Consider the following 20,538-nt stretch of genomic DNA (forward strand, 5'->3'; position numbering starts at 1 on the left):
TACAAATCAAAACGTTAACAGTCAGTCAGAGGGAGCAGATCATTTTTCTGTGAGCAGGGGAGCTATAAATTATTGTACATAATACAGCCACTGCTTTAGTTTTCTCCAGGCTTGCAGAGTGAAAATCCTGCTTTCTCTCAGCTTCATTGGCAGCTGGGAGTCACCGGTATCTCTTAATGCGAGACAGCCCAAAGAATAGGGAGGTTTTGACTAAATGTAGGAGAGGCACTAGCAATGATTCCTGTAAGCTGAGCAATTGGGTGGCCACTCAGGAGAGATTCAGATGCCACCCAGCTGATTAGCAGAGTGCCCACAGCAACTACAACTAGTGCCTTGGTGCACATTTCACAATGTTTTCCACACATGGATGAAAAAATTAGATGGAACATTGGGCATTAGTATATTTGAAAAAAATTAGACCTGGGGACTAAATTCTCTCTGTTGGTCAATATAAATGGGCAATATGTCATAATATGCAACGGACTTGCCTTCATTTACACCAGCAGAGAATTCTGCTATAGGGGAGAATGTCTGAAAATCAAAATTAGGTATAGGGTAAGTAAAAGGCTTAATTATAACTTGAAATCACGTGTCTGGGTAAAAACTAGCTCTGGCAAAACACAGGAATCTACTGCCAATAAAACTTGTCATTTATAACAGAGTTAAAGCTGCTTGCCTGGTTAGAGTAAACATGCAGATTTAAACCTCAGAACTTTAAATGTGTTTCATTCTTTTAAACAGATTTTATGACAAGAAGTATGAAGTGTTTTTGAAACTTGCTGAACATCAGAGAGAGTATAAAGCCATCATGCAAGGCGTATAATCAACAGTCGTAGAGTCTGGAAACTACAGGGATTGTAGATTTTTTCAGAGGTTTACAATCGAAAGTTCGTAAGAATTTTGTCTCATTGTGTCATTCTGCTGAAATCAAAATTGTTCTTTTTAATTAAAATCTTGAACACGCAACATAAACTTGTCCATGTGAAAAGCAAGATGTCTCCAAATCAATTCCAACTTTACGCTTTGTCAGTATACGTACATTGTTGAAATATAAGTTGACAGTTGATATAACTGAGGTGAGGAGCCTGAGAGGAAGGAGGGGGAAGGAAGCCGTGTGCCTGTCGCCGGCAACCGAGCTCACCTTCCACTTCCTTGTCCCTCCGCCAGCCTTAGTGACTGGTCCCGCCACTTCCCCCAGGAAGCCGCTTCTCCCCACACTGCCAAGCTCTGTGCAGCCCCGGAGAGAGGCGTTGGTGTCTCATCTCTTCCCTCCCACACAGTGCCGGCCTAACCCATACTTGCGCAGCGGGCACGCGGCGCATGCATGGCTCCACCCCCAGGTGCGCGGTGCTCCTTACTACTTCAATCAAGTGCCCCCCATAGGTTGGCGCCCTGGGCAGCTGCCCAGCTAGTCCCCCCTTAATCCAGCCCTGCTCCCACAGTATCTTAAAACCTTCTCCTGGATAAAAGGTTATCCCATGCAAAGTTTGGTTGCAGTAGCTCTTATAGGGTGTGTCTAACCTACATGGCTCCGTTGATGGAGCCATGTAGATTAGGCTAATCAGCAGAAGGAAATGAAGCCGCGATTTAAGTAATCGCGGCTTCATTTAAATTTAAATGGCTGCCACGCTTTGCCGACCAGCTGATGATCAGCTATTTGTCGGCAGATCGGGGCAGTCTGGATGTGCCGCTGTCGACAAGGAAGCCTTTGTCGACCGGCGCAGGTATGCCTCATGAAACTTGTGCCGGTCGACAAAGGCTTCCGGCAATAGCTGATCATCAGCTGGTCGACAGAGCGTGGCAGCCATTTAAATTTAAATGAAGCCGTGATTATTTAAATCGTGGCTTCATTTCCCTCTGCTGATCAGCCTAATCTACATGGCTCCATCAACGGAGCCATGTAGTTTAGACACACCCATAGTGTCCAAGTTATTAGCACACACACATACAAACATTCTCCTTTATATATTAGATTTGTGTATTTGTTCTTGTTTTAATACCAGTGCCCAGCAAGTTAGGGCTTTAATTCTGTTTCAGAAGCAAAGGAGACAGCACTCACCATGAAGGGGAGAATAGAGAGTAGTTTAGCAGCCTTAAAAATCATACAACAAACCATGAAAACTAATTATGGCTCTGTTTTAGCTCACCAATAACAACATTTTTCACTCCCACGCTCTCAGCCTGTTGTTTGGCCACTCTCACACTGAGCCCTTACCATATAATAGCAATAACCTGTAAGCACATTTATATGAAATATGACCTTCAGTTTTATGCATTTGGCTTAATAGAAATTCCATTCTTTAGTAACGGCACAGAGTTATATTGTCACGCCAAGTTACATGCAAATAATGATACTCGGGGTATTTAAAAAATAACAGCCAGTTTCTTTATAAAAAATGAATGTTAGTAGTAGTTGGTAGTGCTCCAAAACAGCTGGTGACTTTAAAAAAAAAGAAAAAAAGAAACAATATGCTTCCTGCCTTGGAACTTATGGAAAATCAATTGTTGCCCTCACTTTAGTACTTAGTATGAGTAAAGATTTCTCTGTTTTCTGCATTCATAATTAAAAATAATGACAGTATAAGGTTTTAAAGTGGGGGAACACAATACAGTAAGTAACAATGGAGAAAAGTGGTGTTCAGTATTGGTATATCTGAGCATGAACTTCGAGAGAATGATAAAAATTATGTCAGTTGAATATGCTCCCTCTTCTCCAATCCAATGAATATGACTATTAGAGACCACTGTGTTGTGAACAATAAATATTCATATTTTATATAGATATAGATATATATGCATATACACATTTATATACAAGTAACATGTGAAGTGTAGTTCCATTAGTCTCAGTACATATCACAGATTATCTATGTACAGAAGGCAGTGTTTTCTTTCAGTATCCCAATAATTTTAACTACTTGCAAAAAAAAATCTGTCATGGGCTTCCTACAATTTATATAATAAAAAAATCGGTCTTGATTTTTTTTTTTTTTTTTTTTTTTTTTTTTTTTTTTTTTGCTGACCTTTCAAGGAAACTACAGGAAGAACACAAAGTTTACAGGAACTGAATAACAATGTTGAATTTGTTAAAACTGAGGTGCACAGATTATTTTAGCACACAATACTAAAACTTGTATCTTGTGTTCATTTATTTGAGAGTTGAATAAAGATTTGTTCAGATTTCTTGCAAAATCCTTTCAAACCCTTTTTATGTCACTCTCACTATAGTACTTTCATTTTGTATTTTGATTCAGACTAATATTATGAACACATTCTCATTGTTTTAACATCAAGATTATCATTATTAGTCAGATGCCTGGGAAAGTTTATAATCCAATGGATTTCTTATTGTAATAAGCTTTGGTGGCACAAAGCACCTACAGATAGCCTCTTAAAAAACCACCTAATTGACATTTTATTCCCCATACTGCACATGAGATGTCTTAACAAGTTTTATTGTAATAAGACTATCTAGGTTTTCAAAATTACATTTTGTAAAATAAAACTGGATGTAACTAGTTTCGTGTAAAGAGGCTTCTTAAAAATTGTTCAGGTACAAAGTGACTGGCTTTGCAATTTTAGACTTTGTGCATAGCTCCCAGACTCTGTCATTTTAGGTGCTGTATGTTAAGGGAAGTCACATAAAATGCTGCTCCACTTTGCAGGAACTTAGTAAATACATGGTTGTATTAAAACCTAGTTTTGTGAGCATTTGCACAAATTAACTACTTGACCATGACAAGTGTATTGATTCTTTCTCCACTGTAAGTTAACATTAGAATGTTCTTCAAAAATCAGTCCATCTCACGCTATCTCTGGAGTCCTAGAGCAGCCTAACACAATCTGGTGAAGGTCCATGAAGAAGTAGAAGTTTGAGACTATCAGGATTCTGACAGCATGCTCTGAGTTGTAGAACTTTCCATATTTACACCTTCTGATTCCATTTGTTGGCAAATATTAAACATGCAAATTAAAAGGAGGAAAACGACAACTAGGTCATCAACTGCTGCGAGGATTCTACAAAGAGGTTCTTGCATGACGTCAAATCGGGAAGTTAAGCACATGATGGTCCCAAAGGCACAAACAACAATTCTTAGGAAGAAAATCCATACAAGACCACCCAGGGTGAAGATTCCTCTTAAGGCAAGATTTAGGAGTAGCGGCATGTCATAAAGGTAATCTGCAAACTAAATATTCAGTTGCATTAGATTAAGATATTATTTTCACTCATTCTAATTCGTGGTTGCCAGATAAGCTTCTAATTAAAGGTTTTAGTCTAAAATTACTTAAATGCAAAATTTACCTCTAATTCTAAGTCTAACTACATTATTCACTTAAGGTATGTCTACACTGCAGCACTATTTCAGGATACTTCCGGTATCCCAAAAGAGCTATTTTGCGTCTTGACAGCTCACTCATAATTTCAAAATATCTTTTGAAATAATAGGTACACTATTCCAACGTCCCTGTAAACATTATTCCACAAGGATTTTGGAATAGCTGTTTATTTTGAAATTTGGCACTGTGTAGACAGCGCCCAATTATGAAATAAGGTATTTCGAAATGCACTTGAAATAAGTTACACAATTTGTGTAGCTCAAATTGCGTAGCTTATTTCGAGCTAAGGGTGCAATGTAGACACACCTTCACTTTCCAATATTCAGAGACAGCGTTTTCCAGCAGAACTCAGCTTCCACTCAGATACTAAAAATAAAGACTAGACTTTCAAAATAACACATTATGTGCAGTTTGTGCCCTTTGGCGATCCCACCATAATGGTTGTATTGACTGCTGATCTCTTTTGAAAACGTGAGTCAGGCCACATCCAAACAGAAAGATGACCATTCCTTTCTGGTTTTGGATCTGACTTAGAAGCACACACTTAGAAGCAAGCAAAGATCTTGTGGGAGTTCAAAGCTTAGCCGCATATTCCTATTCCTATTTCTAGTTCAGTTTTCTTTCCCTTGCTTAATCTCCCCACTTTTCCCCTCCCTTCCAGAATGACAGAAAGGTGCCCCACAGAGCAGAGTCCTAAGCACCTTAGTCAAATGCATCTAGCGTGGAGCACCTGGCTAAGAGGAGTGTGATCCCTGCTGTCGCTGACTTCCTTACAAAGCTACAAACAATGTGAGCACCCAACAATGGAACTCCCATACTTTGACAAATTTGTTTACATTGTTTAGTCTCATTCAGCTCACTGCAGCTTAGAATAGGGCTAATTTAAGCAGACGTCGAAATATCCGTACTTACATGTCGAGGTTGTCCAGAGAACCGCTTGTTGTAATCTCTGATGTCATGTACAATGCGTTTGCTTGGCTTATCTTGTTGATTTTCACAAGAGGCATTACACAGAAGAATCACCTTCCCATGGTAAACAAAAATGAGTATTAGAGCAATACATCTCAATGTAAAGCAATGCAGGTTTTTCAGCATTAAGAAAAATACCCTTCTGCAATTTATTATGCCTCTCAATATTGTTGTCATCATAACCTTTGCCTGGCTCCAAGTTTCACTTCATTTCCTACATGCAAACGCTCTCCTTCTGAAAGGAGAGCATGTTCTCTCAATATAATGTGCAGCCTCTGGCAAGGGTCAGACGGGGATAAGAAGTTCTGTCTTGGCTTTATGAAATATTTATGCCAGATATTCAACAAACTATATGGGGGAAAGCACTGGAGGCACATTCGATATTTTACAGCATTCCCTGATATGACAGGCATCAAATGATAGAGGCAAATGACTCTAGTGCCTTTCCAGCCTACATTGGTTCTGAGATGCTAGAAAATAAGAGGCTGCACAAATATTACCCTTGGTATTTCCTCTCAATTCTCTAACCGTCAAAAAGCAGATTTATAGAATAGCAATTACTCTTACTTTTTGTCTGCAGAGAGGACAGTTTATTGCTCCTAACCAGGAACCATGTTTCCAGTATGTAATTAGACAGGCACCTACAAAAAGAAGATTCAGGTGAAGCAGATTTACGGGAAGGCCCCCTAAGTGAATATCCCCCTTTACTCCTGTCATATGTGCCTAGACCATCAAAATGTGGCTCCGCTCTGAAAAGTGACTGTGTAAAAATGGCACTGTTCCTGCTCTGTGTTCAGACCCATATATCCTCTTTCAGGGGAGACTCTGAAGATCTGACTCCCAAAGAGCCCCTCTGGCCGCCACAGGACCACTTTTGGAGTAAGCTGTCCATCAATGTGAATAAGAAGATGAGAAACTGGCTCTCATGGCTAAGAAGTTTTGTATTCCTCTGTACTGTGGTCTTCTCTGTGGAACTGCCCCAGCTGCTGGACTCAATTCTGTCCTCATCATCTTGAGAATGGGTAAGTTCCACCTGCATGGTTATCAAGGCAGCTCCTCTGTCCTTACATCCCCAGTTTCATCTGCACAACTTCCCTGAAGACTAAGGATTGTACAAATATAACTCAAAGTACAGTTTGAGGTCACAGCGATTGCACAAGCGCTGCTGAGGGCAATATCTGAGATGCAGAAACGCTATTAGGGATGTTAAATTTGGCCCAAAAGTCCAAAGTTTTTTTTAAAGGACCCTTACTTCAGTTTCTGAAACAATGGCTGCAATAGTTTACATTTGTTTTTGTTTGAATGTAGTTTATTTATTTATTTTTTAAAATGCTGCTGCTTCTTTGCATGTGCAAAAGCTCAGTTTTGAAAACAGACTATTTAATCCTTGTACTGCATGGACAGATTGCTCTGCCCAGGCAAGTCCTCCTGAAGACAATGGGATCTCAGTGCACAATCAAACAAACCTCAGCTTTCCAATGGCTTTTAAAAAGGCAAACTGGCCATTAAAAATGTTACATGCTGAATCTTTTGTGAAGGATCACAGGAAGGGAATGGCCCCTCTGAAGTTCAGGTATTCATGTGTCAGTTTGTTTTCATAAATTAGACCAAATCCCATTTTAATCAAGTTTGCTATTCTGCTTTTTGAGGGAGTTCATGGAGCTCCAGTGAAATATTTTGTGGTTATTGGTAATTAGAAAAAAAAATATTGGTTCAAGATCAGTTTTCCTCTTAACTTCCTGAACATATGGTTCAAAATGAGTCTGCAAATGAAAACTCAGAGGAGAACTATATGTATTACCAATAATAATAAATTCAGACTTTTCTGTAAATCTCCAGTTAATCCTCTTAAAACGCTATGGGATGGCCAAATTTAAAAAAATAAGATTCTGCATCAGAGTGGGATTCATCAAAAGTGCTCAGCATTGACCTAATCCTGTTTTGATGGAAACTAGGTGAGCATTATAGTCAGAGCAAATTTAGACCTATGCTGCACTTTTTTATAACCCCACCCTCAAGTTTTATTCATGTAGGACATGAAAAGACAATACTGTACAAGATTTGATTCTATATAAGTACAGGTATTTCACAATATGTGCAGTCCATTAGGTGGGATCACCTTTCTGAAGAGCAAAGAATGATACAGGAAGGAAAATCAAGTATAGAGAAAGAAGGAGAAATAAACCTCAGGGAGAAGAAAATATGATATTATTCTTCACTGCTATGTCTTTCTCCTCATTTGAAAATCTGTAGAATGCAGCATGTCTGATATTAGGTGAATCATGTTTTGTGGCCATATGTTTTGCTCATATTTGTTCCAGCTTGGATCGAATTCAAGATCTTTTTCTCAGTGTGCATTTTATAAACCATTTGATGTACACCAACACAGGAGAATCCTGAAGTATTCCCATGTAGACTTTCATAATTGGTAATTCCTATTTGCACTGTGCTTTTTATTGTGGAGATGGAAGTAGTGTTCTTGAACAAGTTGCGCAGGATGATCTATAGAACAATGAGACTTTCTAGAAACAAAAATATGTTTCTGTAATAGAAAATAAATCTTCCAGCACGTTTTCATGCATCTCCCTACATCTATTGCTGAGATCTCTTTTCTTTCCTAAACACATAGTAGTTGTTATATGATGATGTCCTAAGACAAGATGGTCCCATTACTCTCTTCAGCAAATGCTTATGACAACATTAGTGTCTGATTGTCTTATTCTCATTTACACTAAAAATCTCTTTAAACAATTCTGGTACTGTCAAGGGAGCTTAAAGTATCAGTTGGATACAAATGTAATTTGCATCTGCTGTAAGGCCCCTTTACACTGCCAGAACAGAATAGTGGCACAAGTTTTCTGACTATGCAAATATGGAAGTATATCATGAAATCAGTTAATGGAATGTTCCAGTTTTATACCTGTATAACTCTACTGAAGTCAATAATTACATGAACATAAAAACTGAATTAAACACTAGGGAATCACACCTGGTATTTCAACTTTTCCCTGATCTTTAAAAAAAAGAGGGAAATATAAAAACTTGCATTTACGTAACAGTAGGGTTACCATTTTATACACTCATAAGACATCCAGAAGTGTTCAGATTCTCCTAGTAATTTTAACTTGCCTCATGGCACACATTGGACCTGATTCTAATCTCATGCCAATTTTATACCAATGTGAACATGATCAGAATAATTCCATTATGAATGGTGGATTTAAAAGTATACCCACAGAGAGAGATGTTTTCTTAGCTATACAATTGTTTTCTTAGCTATACAGAGGAAATTCAAGTGTATTTCAATGGCAGCAGTATAGACAGTTGTAAGATCAAAATTAGGGCCTATGTGTGCAATGTATGTGAGTTAACATTATAAATTCAACTTTTCATTTCTTAGCTTCTGTGTGAGCTTAACTTAGCATTCCTATAAAGTTGTAACATTATAAAAATGTAGGATTTGTACTCTTAGTTGTCACATAATTATTACAATCTTTCTTTACTATTTTTTTTCGCATGCGATGGACTCCATTGCAACTGATCAATATAAGATGGCTTCTGAGATATAGCTGTTGCTTGTTTATTGCCTCGAGACTTTCTGGGCATTTCAAACCTTTCCACCACCTCGGGAATGTAAAGGCAGTGGGGAAACAAATATGTTGTTGCTGATTTTTCCAGTGATTTAAAATTAACAAGAGTGGGCATGATGCTACTTGCAGTGGCAGAATTCCCATGGATCCAACGGACTCTGGCATGGGTCCACATGTATGCTTTCTGAGATTTCAGTAATGTGTGTGGTATACATACTAATTTACACTAGCATTGTGCATGCTAATCTGGAAAACTTACCACAAAATAAATGTCCACAATTGGTTTCTACTGGGAAAGTAGCAGTTTGGAGACAGATTGGGCAGTTCAAATCACTGTGGTAAGAGGGTTGCCAATGTCTGAAAGCTTCCTAAAAGAGAAAAAAGCCAAAATTTTGTAGTGGATGCACATTTTGAATGACACGTTCAGTTTATTAATAACCTATTTAGCCTTCAAACAACTTCATAAACATTAAGTACACCACAGCCATGTGAAGAATCATCTCCACACAACAGATGCGGAAAATGAAGCAAACTGAAGGTAAGTGACTCAGCCACTGTCACAATGGCATTGGTGTCAGAGAAAGGATTAGAACCATGCCTATGTACTGCAGGCTCTAAAGGATTTAGTCCATTATATTGCCCGGTTCAGCGTTGCTGCTAACTCAAAGCCCTAAATTCTTCCTCAGTTGCTGAAATATTGTTTGGCCCTTCTCTGCCACTGTTGTTCTCCTTCATCTTCCTCAGTAACTTTTTAAATATATTGGAATGAACTATTTGGGGTGTGCATGTACTACTGCTTACTGCAGGATGGCATCATTACCTGTCAACTGTGTGTCATAGATACTTTATAGCTAATACCACATGAAGAGTCTCCATTTGCCAAATAGAGGACATGATTTTAGAGCAGCATGATACGAGTTCTACCTTTGTCATCAGTGACAAAGTATCAGTGTGATACTCCAGAGGAGCACTGTGAGGGCCTAGGTAGTGATTCATTTACTACAATATCTCTAGAATATTCTAGCCTACCATTCTAATTTATGAAGATCATAAGGCTTACCTTGGTTTCCAGATGTTTGTTTCAAAATTACTCACTTTCCCATTGCTAAAAAGCCAATATACCTGACATTATACTCATATCTTCTATGTTTGTCTTGGGCTACATCTACACTGCACAGTTATTTTGGGATAAGCTATTCGAGAATACTTATTACAAAATAGCTTATTTCGAAATAGCATGTCTGTACTGCAGAGAAGCCTCAAAATTAGTCTGGGGCAGGCTTCCCTAATGTTGATGTGCTATCTCGATTTAGAGCCCCAGGAGGAATAACTTAGAATGGCCCTGGTGAGGGGCTATTTCGAAATAGCAGAAGTGGAGCATCTACACACACATTATTTCGAAATAGCTGTTTCGGAATAGTCATTATTCTTCATAGAATGAGGCTTACAGAAGTCAGAATAAACCATGTTATTTCAAAATTATTTCAAAATAATAGAATTGCTGTGTAGACGCTCACATAGTTATTTCAGAATAACGGCCGTTATTCAAAAATAACTTTGCTGTGTAGACTCACCCTTACTGAATAACTGGCAAGGAAGCCACTAACCTGTGATTTTTTTTAAAACCACATATCATCAAATCCTTGCTATCATTGAAAATTTATTCCAACTTCACTTATTCAGATTTATTAGCTGGTTTGTAATGGATCATGAGAAAGTATGTGCGTGTCACATACTGTTTAGACAGATCAATGAAAATCTTGCATTTAGTTAATTACCATCTGTCCTGGCTACTCTTAGATCAGCCAGTGACATAAATCTAATAAAAGTGCAGTCAATCTGTCCTCCTGGAAATGAAGTTATTCTAATTTTCATATCATACCTGTTGAATTTGGGAAACTGCTCCCACAGAAGTTCATCTTGCTGAAAGAGGGTAATACCATTTGCCTTTCACATTTTACGTACTTACAAAGGGTACAGAAGGAGAACTACTGTCAATTCCACAATTTCATTTTGAATTTTGATCAGAAAGTGGTGTGAAGTAACTGTGGGTTATGCTGACGGACAAAATTTGGATTTTTTTCCACAGAGAAAAATCAGGGATAGATATGATTTTTATCATGAGATCACCGTATGCTTGTCATATCTTATTGCTCAACAAGATGATCAGTGCCAATATTCTTGTTTGCTCTGGCCTGTATTTCAAACACTACCTTGGCATACACTTTCCTGACAGATCAATGAACCCACTTCCACACATATTTGATCTATTTATGGAAGATTTGATAAAGGGGGAAAATGGAACTTAGAACCTTGAATGCCAGACATCAGCCAGAGCCAGAGAAATGAATGACGATTCAATCACATTTAAAAATCAGGCATAGGTTTAATTTTTATGAATGTAGCGCTTCCAAGAAAAAAGAAATCATCTAACATGCATTTCTGCAAAACAATGGAGCTTGAATCCAGGTATCCATGCCACAGTGTGGTCTAAAATTATCAGTATGTTGCATTAATACATTTAAAATCAGCACCCTCTAAATAAGGAGCAAAGGGGGGCAACTGAACAGGAGCCCGGTGAAATTAAGAGGGTCTGGGGCTGCTGTACGGTAATGGCAGCCCTGATCTGGTCCTTTTAAATAGCGCTGCTGTAGTAGCATGGCAGCAGCATCGGGGAGCCCCAGAGCTCGGATTCGTGGAGCAACAAGGCGGGAAGGGAGCCCAGAGTTCCTTGCCGATTTAAGCCCAATGTTCAGATCAGTAGAGCAGCAGCAGTGACAACGGGGGAGGGGGGGTGGCAGATGCTCCCTGCGGCTTTAAACCCTGCACAGATCCACTGAGTAGCAGGGCAGGAGGAGGAGCAGGGAGGGAAGAGCCAGGCTGGGACTGGAGGAGAGGGCCAGGATGGGAAGAGAAGAAGGGAGCCAAGCTCTGGGGGTAAAGCTGGGCATGGGAGTGCAGGGAGCGAGGGTCCAAGGGGCTTGAGGAACTGGGCTGGGAAGGGAAAAGAGCAGAAGGGTGCAAGCAGGGGTAGGCTGGGAGAAAGGAGCTGAGAGGGGGCACAGGACCACTGTGGGGCAGTGCTGGGCTGGATGTGGGGGGCACCTCAATGCAGGTGGGGGATAGGGCAGCTACTGACCAGAGGGTCCTCTGATTTAGAGGGGGAGCTCAGGGTTTCTCTGGATGGAGAGCAGAGTGGCTTGTGGCTCCCTCTGAGGGAAGCAGGTGGAGGCCCATTGATGTGTTGTCCTGGGGCCTGGACTGCTAAGAATGCATTTTTAAAAATAAAACATCAAAACTCTGGACAAAATCTTCTTTCATCTTAGTCATGATACTGTAAATGTGTCTGGCACGTGTCTTCTACAGGCAGTATATGAATTATTTCACCCACTACTGAAATGCAGCCACCTCTGGAGAGGAATAACAACGCACAGCAACATAATGTGTTTAGGACAGGAAGTGTCATATACCACAGTTACGTGACAGAATAATTTAAGATGGGGAGAATGTTAATTACCCAACGAGAATTTGTCCAGGTTCCTGGGAACAACGCTTGAAAAAATTACTATGTATAGTTTTATTGACCACAAATGGCAAGCCTCTCTGTTTCTCCTCTTATCAGAACAGACTTCTCCAGCAGGACAGAGCACTCTGGAATGGTACTAGTTCAACAGTCTAGGAGAAGACTGCCACCCAACAAAAATCCAACACTATGTCATGGATCAGTCTGGGTTTGCCTTAAAGATCACCTGTCTAAGTGCTGACCAGGATGCACCGTGCTTAGCTTCTGAAATATTGAAAATACGGTAGCCCAAGAAGGTAGGGGAAATGGAATTACAAACAACTGCAGCAGCCACAACCCTGAAAAAATTGCCTCGTGGTAAACAGATTTTAACACAACAACTTAAAAAACACATGAGACATGGCACATTAACGTTGCTGCGCCCGCCATGGTTCATGGGGGGTATTTATACACTGTTATTACATCAAAGTTTGACTTTAAAGGGGCAGAGCCTCAACTGATGTAAATGGTCACAGCTCCATTGATAGAACTATGACAGCTGAGGATTTGCCCGAAAGTCTGTAGTTTTTTTTACACGTTGCATATCTTACCTAATTGGATTATGTATCAGCCTTTAGTCTGAAAAGTAATAAAATGCTCATTTCTTTAAGCTTTTGTCTCATACAAGAAAGGGAGCAAATGTGTTTCTAATTGTGTAACTGAGCTATTGAATCCAGGGAAACCCAGAATTCCCAGACCGTAACTGATGGAAAATCTGAAATGCTCTCCTGACCTCTGGAATCTCAACAGGTATAAATTGCCTAGATATTTTATATTGAAATATGTTTTAAAATAATGAACTTACAATAGGATTCCTAGGAGGCAAATGTTTACATTCTTTTTCCAGATGACTCATCTTCTGCTGACTTAAATTAGCAAACCTGTAAAAAACAGTTTATGCCATTTAGAAAATGATCGACTTTGATGTTACCATATTGTCAGGCAATGTTAGTCCCAATTTCCGAGCTGTGTCATTGCACAAATAGGTGCATAAACTCATCAAGAGATAGGCTTTTTTCTAGCAGGAGCTACCTTTCAATGTCAAGTTGAGACATTGAAAATAATAGTCACTATATTCACAGCATGACGTGTATCATATTTAGAAAAAAAACAAAGTTAGATGACAATTTGACAATGATTCCCCCTTAAGGACATATACATAAAGCAAATACATTTAATACAGTGCTACCAAGCAAGCAATTATTTATCTTCTCGTGATATTTACTTTTGAATGAAGGGAAAGGCAAGATTCTCCTATTCCTGCAATGTTATCTTACCACAGAAAGATTCATGTGTTAACTTTCTTGGTCCTGATCCTGCACGTTGCTCTTCATAGGCACTCCCTTGCATCTATACAGCCTTCTTGGTTTCCCAGAGGCTCTATACCATTCATACATCTACCCACATTGTGACAATTGCAAGACTAAGATCCTATTTTATTTCATTGTATATTTCATGCAGTATGAGAAACTTCCCACCAAAAGAAAAGGCCAGAATAGAATGGCAGCAGCTTTACTGAGATAAAAACCCTAATTGACATCACTGGTTTCAAAATGCGGAAGGCTTGCACGATTTAGCCATATATTGTAAAAATCTTAGACGTATACAGAAGTAGAAACAAAATCTAGTATCGGTCTTTAGATATACATCTTAGAATAGAACTGCTGTGTAGGGTGTAGGTCTAGGCTTTTAGTAATCATTACAATGGCTTTTTCAATCCCCCTTGATCGTCTTTTGGCTTGGTGAATAGGTCCGTAAAAAACAGGACATTTAAAATAAACTAAAAATAATTCTGATGAGCTTTTGTTGCTTCCCTGCCCTGCCCAGCCTTTGGAATTTATCAGATTGTACATATTTATCCAGAGGAGGACCGTGCTGATGATGGCTACGATGGCTTTGACTTTTCCCTGGCACAGTCAAAGACTGAGGGACAGGTTTTGAAGCTGCCAGTGGAACTGCCCCAGATTTATACTGGTGTATCGGAGACCAGAATCCATGCCTGAAAGATGTTACTGATCCTTGATCTAAATGTTTGCACCTGCATTTTGGGAAAGAAGACTAGGGCTTTCTAGAACATGAAACTTCTATTCATTGGCTACAAAGAGAAGTGTTTGGGATAGATTTCGTAATTTTTGAGTGGTAAAACTGTGTAAGGCATTTAGAAACTTTGTTCCTGTTACAATTAATGGGAGCTGGACATCCCATGCCCCTAAGGCAGCTGGGGAGGAAAAAGGCTGTCTGATTAACAACTAATTAGTGAATTTTGTCTCATCACATGGGGCTTCCATACTTCTAGGGTGTGTCTACACAGCAGGGCTTTACTCGAAATAAGCTGCACAAATTGAGCTACATCAATTGTGTAGCTTATTTCAAAATTGGGAGTGTCTACTCAGCACTTATTTTGAAATAGAGCATTCCTCCTCCAACTTCCCTTACTCCTTGTACAATGATGGCTATAGGAGTCGGAATAAAAAGTCCTCCAGCTTGACAGTATTTTGACATTATTTCAAAATAACTGCCTGCTGTGTAGACACCGACTAAATTATTTCAGAATAATGCTAGTTAATTTAAAATAATGTTGTTGTGTAGCCATCCCCCTAGTGTGGTATATGGCATAATTATTTACACAAGATGAATAGATGCTGACAGGGACAGATTGAAAAATACCATATTTTATATTCAAAGATGTTTTAAATCTATTTAATATATCGGTACAAAACCACTTTTTCTTGTATGAATGTTCTTGTATATGTCTACATGAGATACTGAAAGACCATATACTATCCTTTCCAAATAATGGAGTCAGTGATCTAATAAATCTTATCCACTCTAAGACCTTGTCTCCACTTACTGGGAGATCGACGCTTCAGAGATCGATCTCTCAGGGTTTGATTTAGCAGGTCTAGTAAAGACCCCCTAAATTGACTGCTGATCGCACCGCCATTGACTCGAGTATTTCACCCAGTCATGAGGAGAAAGTGAAGTTAGCATGAGAATTGCCCGTCGACCTCCCGAAGTGAGGACATGGAAATTCAGACTAAGGTATGTCAACTCCAGTTATGCTATTCGTGTAGCTGGAGTTGCATAACTTAGTTCAACTTTGTCCCCTAGTTTAGACCTGACCTAAGTGTTGTGATCTCATGGTCATCCTCAGACTGTACATTCGAGGTAACAAAAGAGGATGCTTGACCCTGTTTCTGAGTTCCTTTTGCAGTGGTATTTCTCCAAACTTCCTATGTTTAGTCTAATTATATTTATAGAAAAGTGGACTGGGATTTATAAAAGAGATCATAAAAACCAAAATTGATATCTGTCATGGTGAGCGGAGGGCTACTCACAAATCTTCCCCCGAAGGGAAACAAATTTGCTTTTTTGAAAAATTCATGGGCCTGTGCTTGCTCACATTGAATTCAATGTCCTCAAAACTGCAGTTGACTCAGATGGAAGTAGGAACATACCCTACACATAATGTAGCATGTGAGTATCAATCAATTATGCAGCCTTTATACATGGACAATTAAAAGCACACCTTTCTGAAAGGAGGACTCTGTGGGCAATGCAGGACTCATTGATATAGAAATAAACTGTCATCGCTGGGAAAGGAAATAAGTATCTTAACTTATCTCACTCTTCCGGTAGCTTCTCTTCCTCTCTTGATACCTTTTATTGTCATTGTTAAGAATTAACCTTTTTTAATGATGCACAATGTTTGAGGCAGAGGCAAGGTTCAATTTTACTGTTCAATACAATAAAAATAGCGTCCTTATCATAGAAGTATTAACAGCAACAAGGTGGAAAGTCAATTTAAAAAGGGCAAATTATATTGAATATTGCTCACGTCACGTGGGCCTATGAGATGTTTGGACTCTGCTCCTGGAAACAAAGGTGGGCATGTATAGCACTACTCAGGTGAATTGTCCCTGGGAAGCAGAGGTGAAAGTAAGCTGATGCACCCATGCAGTGCTCCAGCAAGAAACTGCAAGGGGATGGGTGGCATACTCCCAGCCTGGCTTCTGGGACCTGTATGTGCTGCTGCAGCCCCTTCCCTCCTGAAATGCTGCCTTTGCCCAATATCCTGCACATACCCTTGAACTCCCCAGACTCCTACCTTGAGTTCCCTGCCCTGAATCCTGCACACCCCACATCCTGAATCCCTTTTATCCCCAAACCTTTTCTCCTGCACCCCCATACCTCCAGCTCCCTGCGCTGATCCCCTCCCCACAGCTCCCAACCTTGACTCCTGCTTACTCCTTCCGCATCTCCAACCCCCTGCCCTGACATCACCTCCCCCCACAGAACAGCGCCTGTAACAAACTTAAATTACTTTCACACCTGCTGGGAAGTATCACTGCTGTCCTGAGAAAAGCTCTGTATCTGTGTTTGCAGGATCTGGGCTGGTTTTCCCTGGGTGGTACTTGAAACCACTCATTAAGGGATTGATTGTCAGACTGCATGCACACGGGCTAAGGTGGGAGTCTGTGAACTGCTAGCAGTGCCTGAGGCACCGTGAATGTGATATATTATTGTGCTGTAACTAGAGCTCTGTGCCTGGAGGTTTAATTCTAGTCTAAGTGTTTTTGCAAGTTAAAGAGAAGCATCTTCTAGAAGCTGGTTGGATTGCTATAGCGATCGTGCTAAAAATGGAAATATGAGGCCCGGAATTGGGCAGGTTTCAGCTGTGCAAAGGGCTGTGGATAATGGGGCCAGCCTACTCCCATGAAAAGTGAGTTGAGAAAAGCTGCCTCCTTATCTCTGACCTGAGTCTCCCCTTTGTAGTTTAAAGTGACCATTCGTTTAAAAAAAGAAACAGAGCTGCCATCTGTTTAAGTTGAACTAAATCCAACATCTATAATAGGTCTCAGCAAAGGGGAAAGAGTTGGAATGTGACAAGGGAGTCTGTCACTGACCTGCACATGTCCTTGTTAATACAGTCCTCCAGGTTTATCAAACTCATCAAATTGCATCATAATATACCTAGTAACAGTTAATTCCCAAACCTTGCAGGTTAATTCTTCTATTTGCTAGCCTCGTTTACTCCTTACCCATTTTGTTTATGTTTATTCTATTTAATTATTGTTTCTATCCCTCTGGGAAGTTTAATTTAAGACAAGAAACAAAATAAAACATAAATCATAGTTATATTCTTATTCTAAGGTTATTTTAATTTATTTTAACATGTGAAATAGGGTTGCCAGATGGTTTAACCAAAAATACCAAACACCCTCCCACCCCCAAAAAAAACCACCGGGAAAAAATTCTGTTGAGGGAAAAAAAAGGAGGAGACCAAAGTTGTTGAGGAAAAAATAAGGACCACAACAGCAGTTATTAAGCAAAAAAAAAATTAAAAAATAAAAATATCAGCCTGGCCCCTTTAAGAAGAGGCTTTTTTGCTGGTGGCCATTTTGTTTTTCTGTTCCAGCCACAAGACAAGCCCCTGCGGAACCAGGTAAGCAGGGGGGAGGCATCCGGGGGGGCTTGGCGGGGAATCCAGGGTGCCGGTATGGGGTCCAGGGAGGCAGGGGCTGGGCCCGGTTGCTGAGTGTGTTGTAGGGTTGCCAAGTGTCCAGTATTTTCACCTACTGGCAAGGAAGAAAACAGAAAATACTGGACGTTTTAGGTGTCCAGTATTTTCTGAATTTTTTTTTTACCGGACAGGAGGTGAAAATACCAGACTATCTGGGTCAGTACTGGACACCAGGCAACTGTAATGTGAAAAACTGGTAATGATTGTCCTCTTGTTGCTGGACATCACCAGGAAACCAGAGTCAGCCAGCCACGTGGGGGTATACATTAGAGGCAGAACCAAACAATCCAAGGTCTTTGACGTGGGGTGCAGATGAATGTTAACTCTTGTCCCAGAAGCTGCCAAAACATGGGGCCTTATTTTCATCTGACACTAGTGTAACTTCATTAACTTCAAATATGTTACTCCCTAATCTATACTGGTGTATCTGAGTTCAGAATCAGGCCAGTAGTATTTGCTATGAACTCTAGCCACAGAAGGACAAGGTGCAGAGCAGTAAATTCTTTAGTGACCACTAGTGGCAGATACACAGTGAGAGATCTTCAGCTGGTATGAATAGGAGAGATCCATTTGGGCATCAATAGAGCTTTTACAGTTTATATACCAGCTGAAGATCTGTCTTACAGTAAATTATTGTTTTATAGCAGACACCTCAGCTTGAGAATAAAGGACTGAGGGAAGTGAGGTATGGGAGAATAAAACTGAGCTCTGGAGAAATGTTTGGCTAGAGTTTCCCGTACAATATGTACCAGTTCCGACTTACATACAAATTCAACTTAAGAACAAACCTACAGATCCCTATCTTGTACGTAACCCGGGGACTGCCTGTACAGTTATTTTAGATGCCTACATACAGATTTAAGTTGTGAACATTACAAGCCCAAGTGAGAAAATACAGGCTATGATTTTTAACCATAGTATGTCCCTTTTAACAGAAAAAAAAATTGATGATAGCTCTAAGAGACTTTCTAAGTAAAACTATTCCTTACTGGGGGAGAGCTAGAACCTCTTCTTCATGCTACATATGCTTGTGACAGCCTTTGAAGACTATTATATTAAAAATACAAGAAGTATACGCTGGATGTTGATAATATAGTGCTTGCTATCAAATCTTATAGTTGCTACAGGTTTATATGGGTTGGTTTAGTTGTTCCATTTTAAAAATTGTCCTTATAAGTCAGATTTTTAAACGAGTTCTACTGACAATTAGGCACCTAAATAAGGGCCAGATTTTCACAGATGTTCAGCCTCCAGAAGCTCCCAATATGATGCTTAGTGTCAGATTTTCAAGACAGCTGAGTTATTTTTACAATCTGGCCAACTATTTTAGGGTCTAATGCAAACAGAGCTCTTTGGTGGAAAAATTTGCTCCTGACTGTGGGTACTGACAGATCTCTGAAAATCTAACTCGTACTGTTTAGCTGTCGTTGTGCTTTGCATATGGTTAAGAAGAATGCACCCATAAATTGTCAACTAGTTATTAGAGCTTGATTGGGGAGGCAGAATTTCTAATCCTTTCTCTGTTTCAGTGGTCTTGGGAAAGGCATTTAATCTCTCAGTTTCATATATGCAATTTTTATTTAATCTGAAACAATCAATGATAATATTTGCCTATCTCTAAGGGCATTAATTAAAGTTTGCAAGCTCTATCTAGATGAAAAGCGTTAACTGTTAGTGCTTTTTGTAAGGAACATCTGACATGATTGAGTATTAAAATACTCCTCACTCTGAAGTTTAAATTTGTTAGAATTTATAGTACAATATTATCTCAGGGTCAAACCAAACCCCTGTCACACATGAGCTGTGGCTGTGTTTAAAGTACGGTGCTTTTAAAATTGCTGCTGTGGAGGCACATAAATAATAATAAAATGCAAGAGCTGATTGTACTGGGCTGCAAATGAAAACATAATTTTCAGCAATTATACAGAATAACTATTTGACAGTAAATATTTGACCGTACATATTAAGCCTGGCCACAAGCAAATTAAAAATATTAGACATCTTGTAAGGAAGGAGGAATTGGTTTGTGCCAAAGTTCCTCTTTTTCAAAAACAGATTTAAATTTGGGTTTCCAGTAATTAAAATACTATGGATCTTTTTACATGGAATGTTTACTCCAGTACAAAAGAGCACAATAATCATTCTAAAGCATGCTTCCTACCTGGGTTCTGAAGGTCTGCATAAAGTATGGCTTAGCATTTCTACTTTTATTATAGTTGTGTGAAGGAAAGTTTAACAGCTAGACGACCTGTCTCTTCCGCCCGTTGACAGAGAAGTGTCATGATGTGCGGTCATCACACACAATTCACTGAGGCAGGTTTCAGCTCAGTTAATGATTAACCGGGTTGCCTAATGACAAGAGTTTTTTAGGTTGTCTAAATTCCACTGAGGAAAGAAACCTCTTTTCAAATAAAGCAACTTAGCTCTTTTTTTAAACCTCCCTCCCCCAAAGTCCTCTAGACTTTTAACAAAGATTTTTTAAACGTGATTAAAAAGATACACAAATGTAACTGCAATATTGCATTGCTATTTTTTAAATATTAACTCAATCAAGG

The 20,538-nt window shown here is 39.5% G+C and overlaps 2 protein-coding genes across 4 annotated transcripts in view; one reads left to right on the forward strand and one right to left on the reverse strand.

Moving 5' to 3' along the window:
- FGGY (FGGY carbohydrate kinase domain containing) overlaps positions 1 to 1,563 on the forward strand; it is a 312,982-nt gene extending 311,419 nt beyond the window's left edge. For 2 of the 3 annotated variants that reach the window (XM_089780444.1, XM_075936090.2), the window contains exon 16: positions 742 to 1,563. In XM_089780444.1, coding sequence (XP_089636570.1) covers positions 742 to 823 — 82 coding nt within the window. In that variant the 3' untranslated portion in view covers positions 824 to 1,563. The remainder of the gene's footprint in view (positions 1 to 741) is intronic. The other variant, XR_012905875.2, reaches the window with a different exon arrangement.
- Positions 1,564 to 3,858: 2,295 nt separating this feature from the next.
- Positions 3,859 to 20,277, reverse strand: LOC102455665 (E3 ubiquitin-protein ligase RNF170-like). The gene is made up of 6 exons (XM_006133506.5): positions 20,145 to 20,277; positions 13,265 to 13,340; positions 9,157 to 9,265; positions 5,875 to 5,948; positions 5,251 to 5,361; positions 3,859 to 4,187 (listed from the first exon to the last, which is right to left on the reverse strand). The coding sequence occupies exons 1-6, from the start codon at positions 20,180 to 20,182 to the stop codon at positions 3,882 to 3,884; spliced, it is 714 nt and encodes a 237-aa protein (XP_006133568.1). The 5' UTR covers positions 20,183 to 20,277; the 3' UTR covers positions 3,859 to 3,881.
- Positions 20,278 to 20,538: the final 261 nt, after the last annotated feature.

This window comes from Pelodiscus sinensis, chromosome 9, assembly GCF_052426305.1.
Source record: "Pelodiscus sinensis isolate ZL-2025 chromosome 9, ASM5242630v1, whole genome shotgun sequence".
NCBI classification, from domain to species: Eukaryota; Metazoa; Chordata; order Testudines; family Trionychidae; genus Pelodiscus; species Pelodiscus sinensis.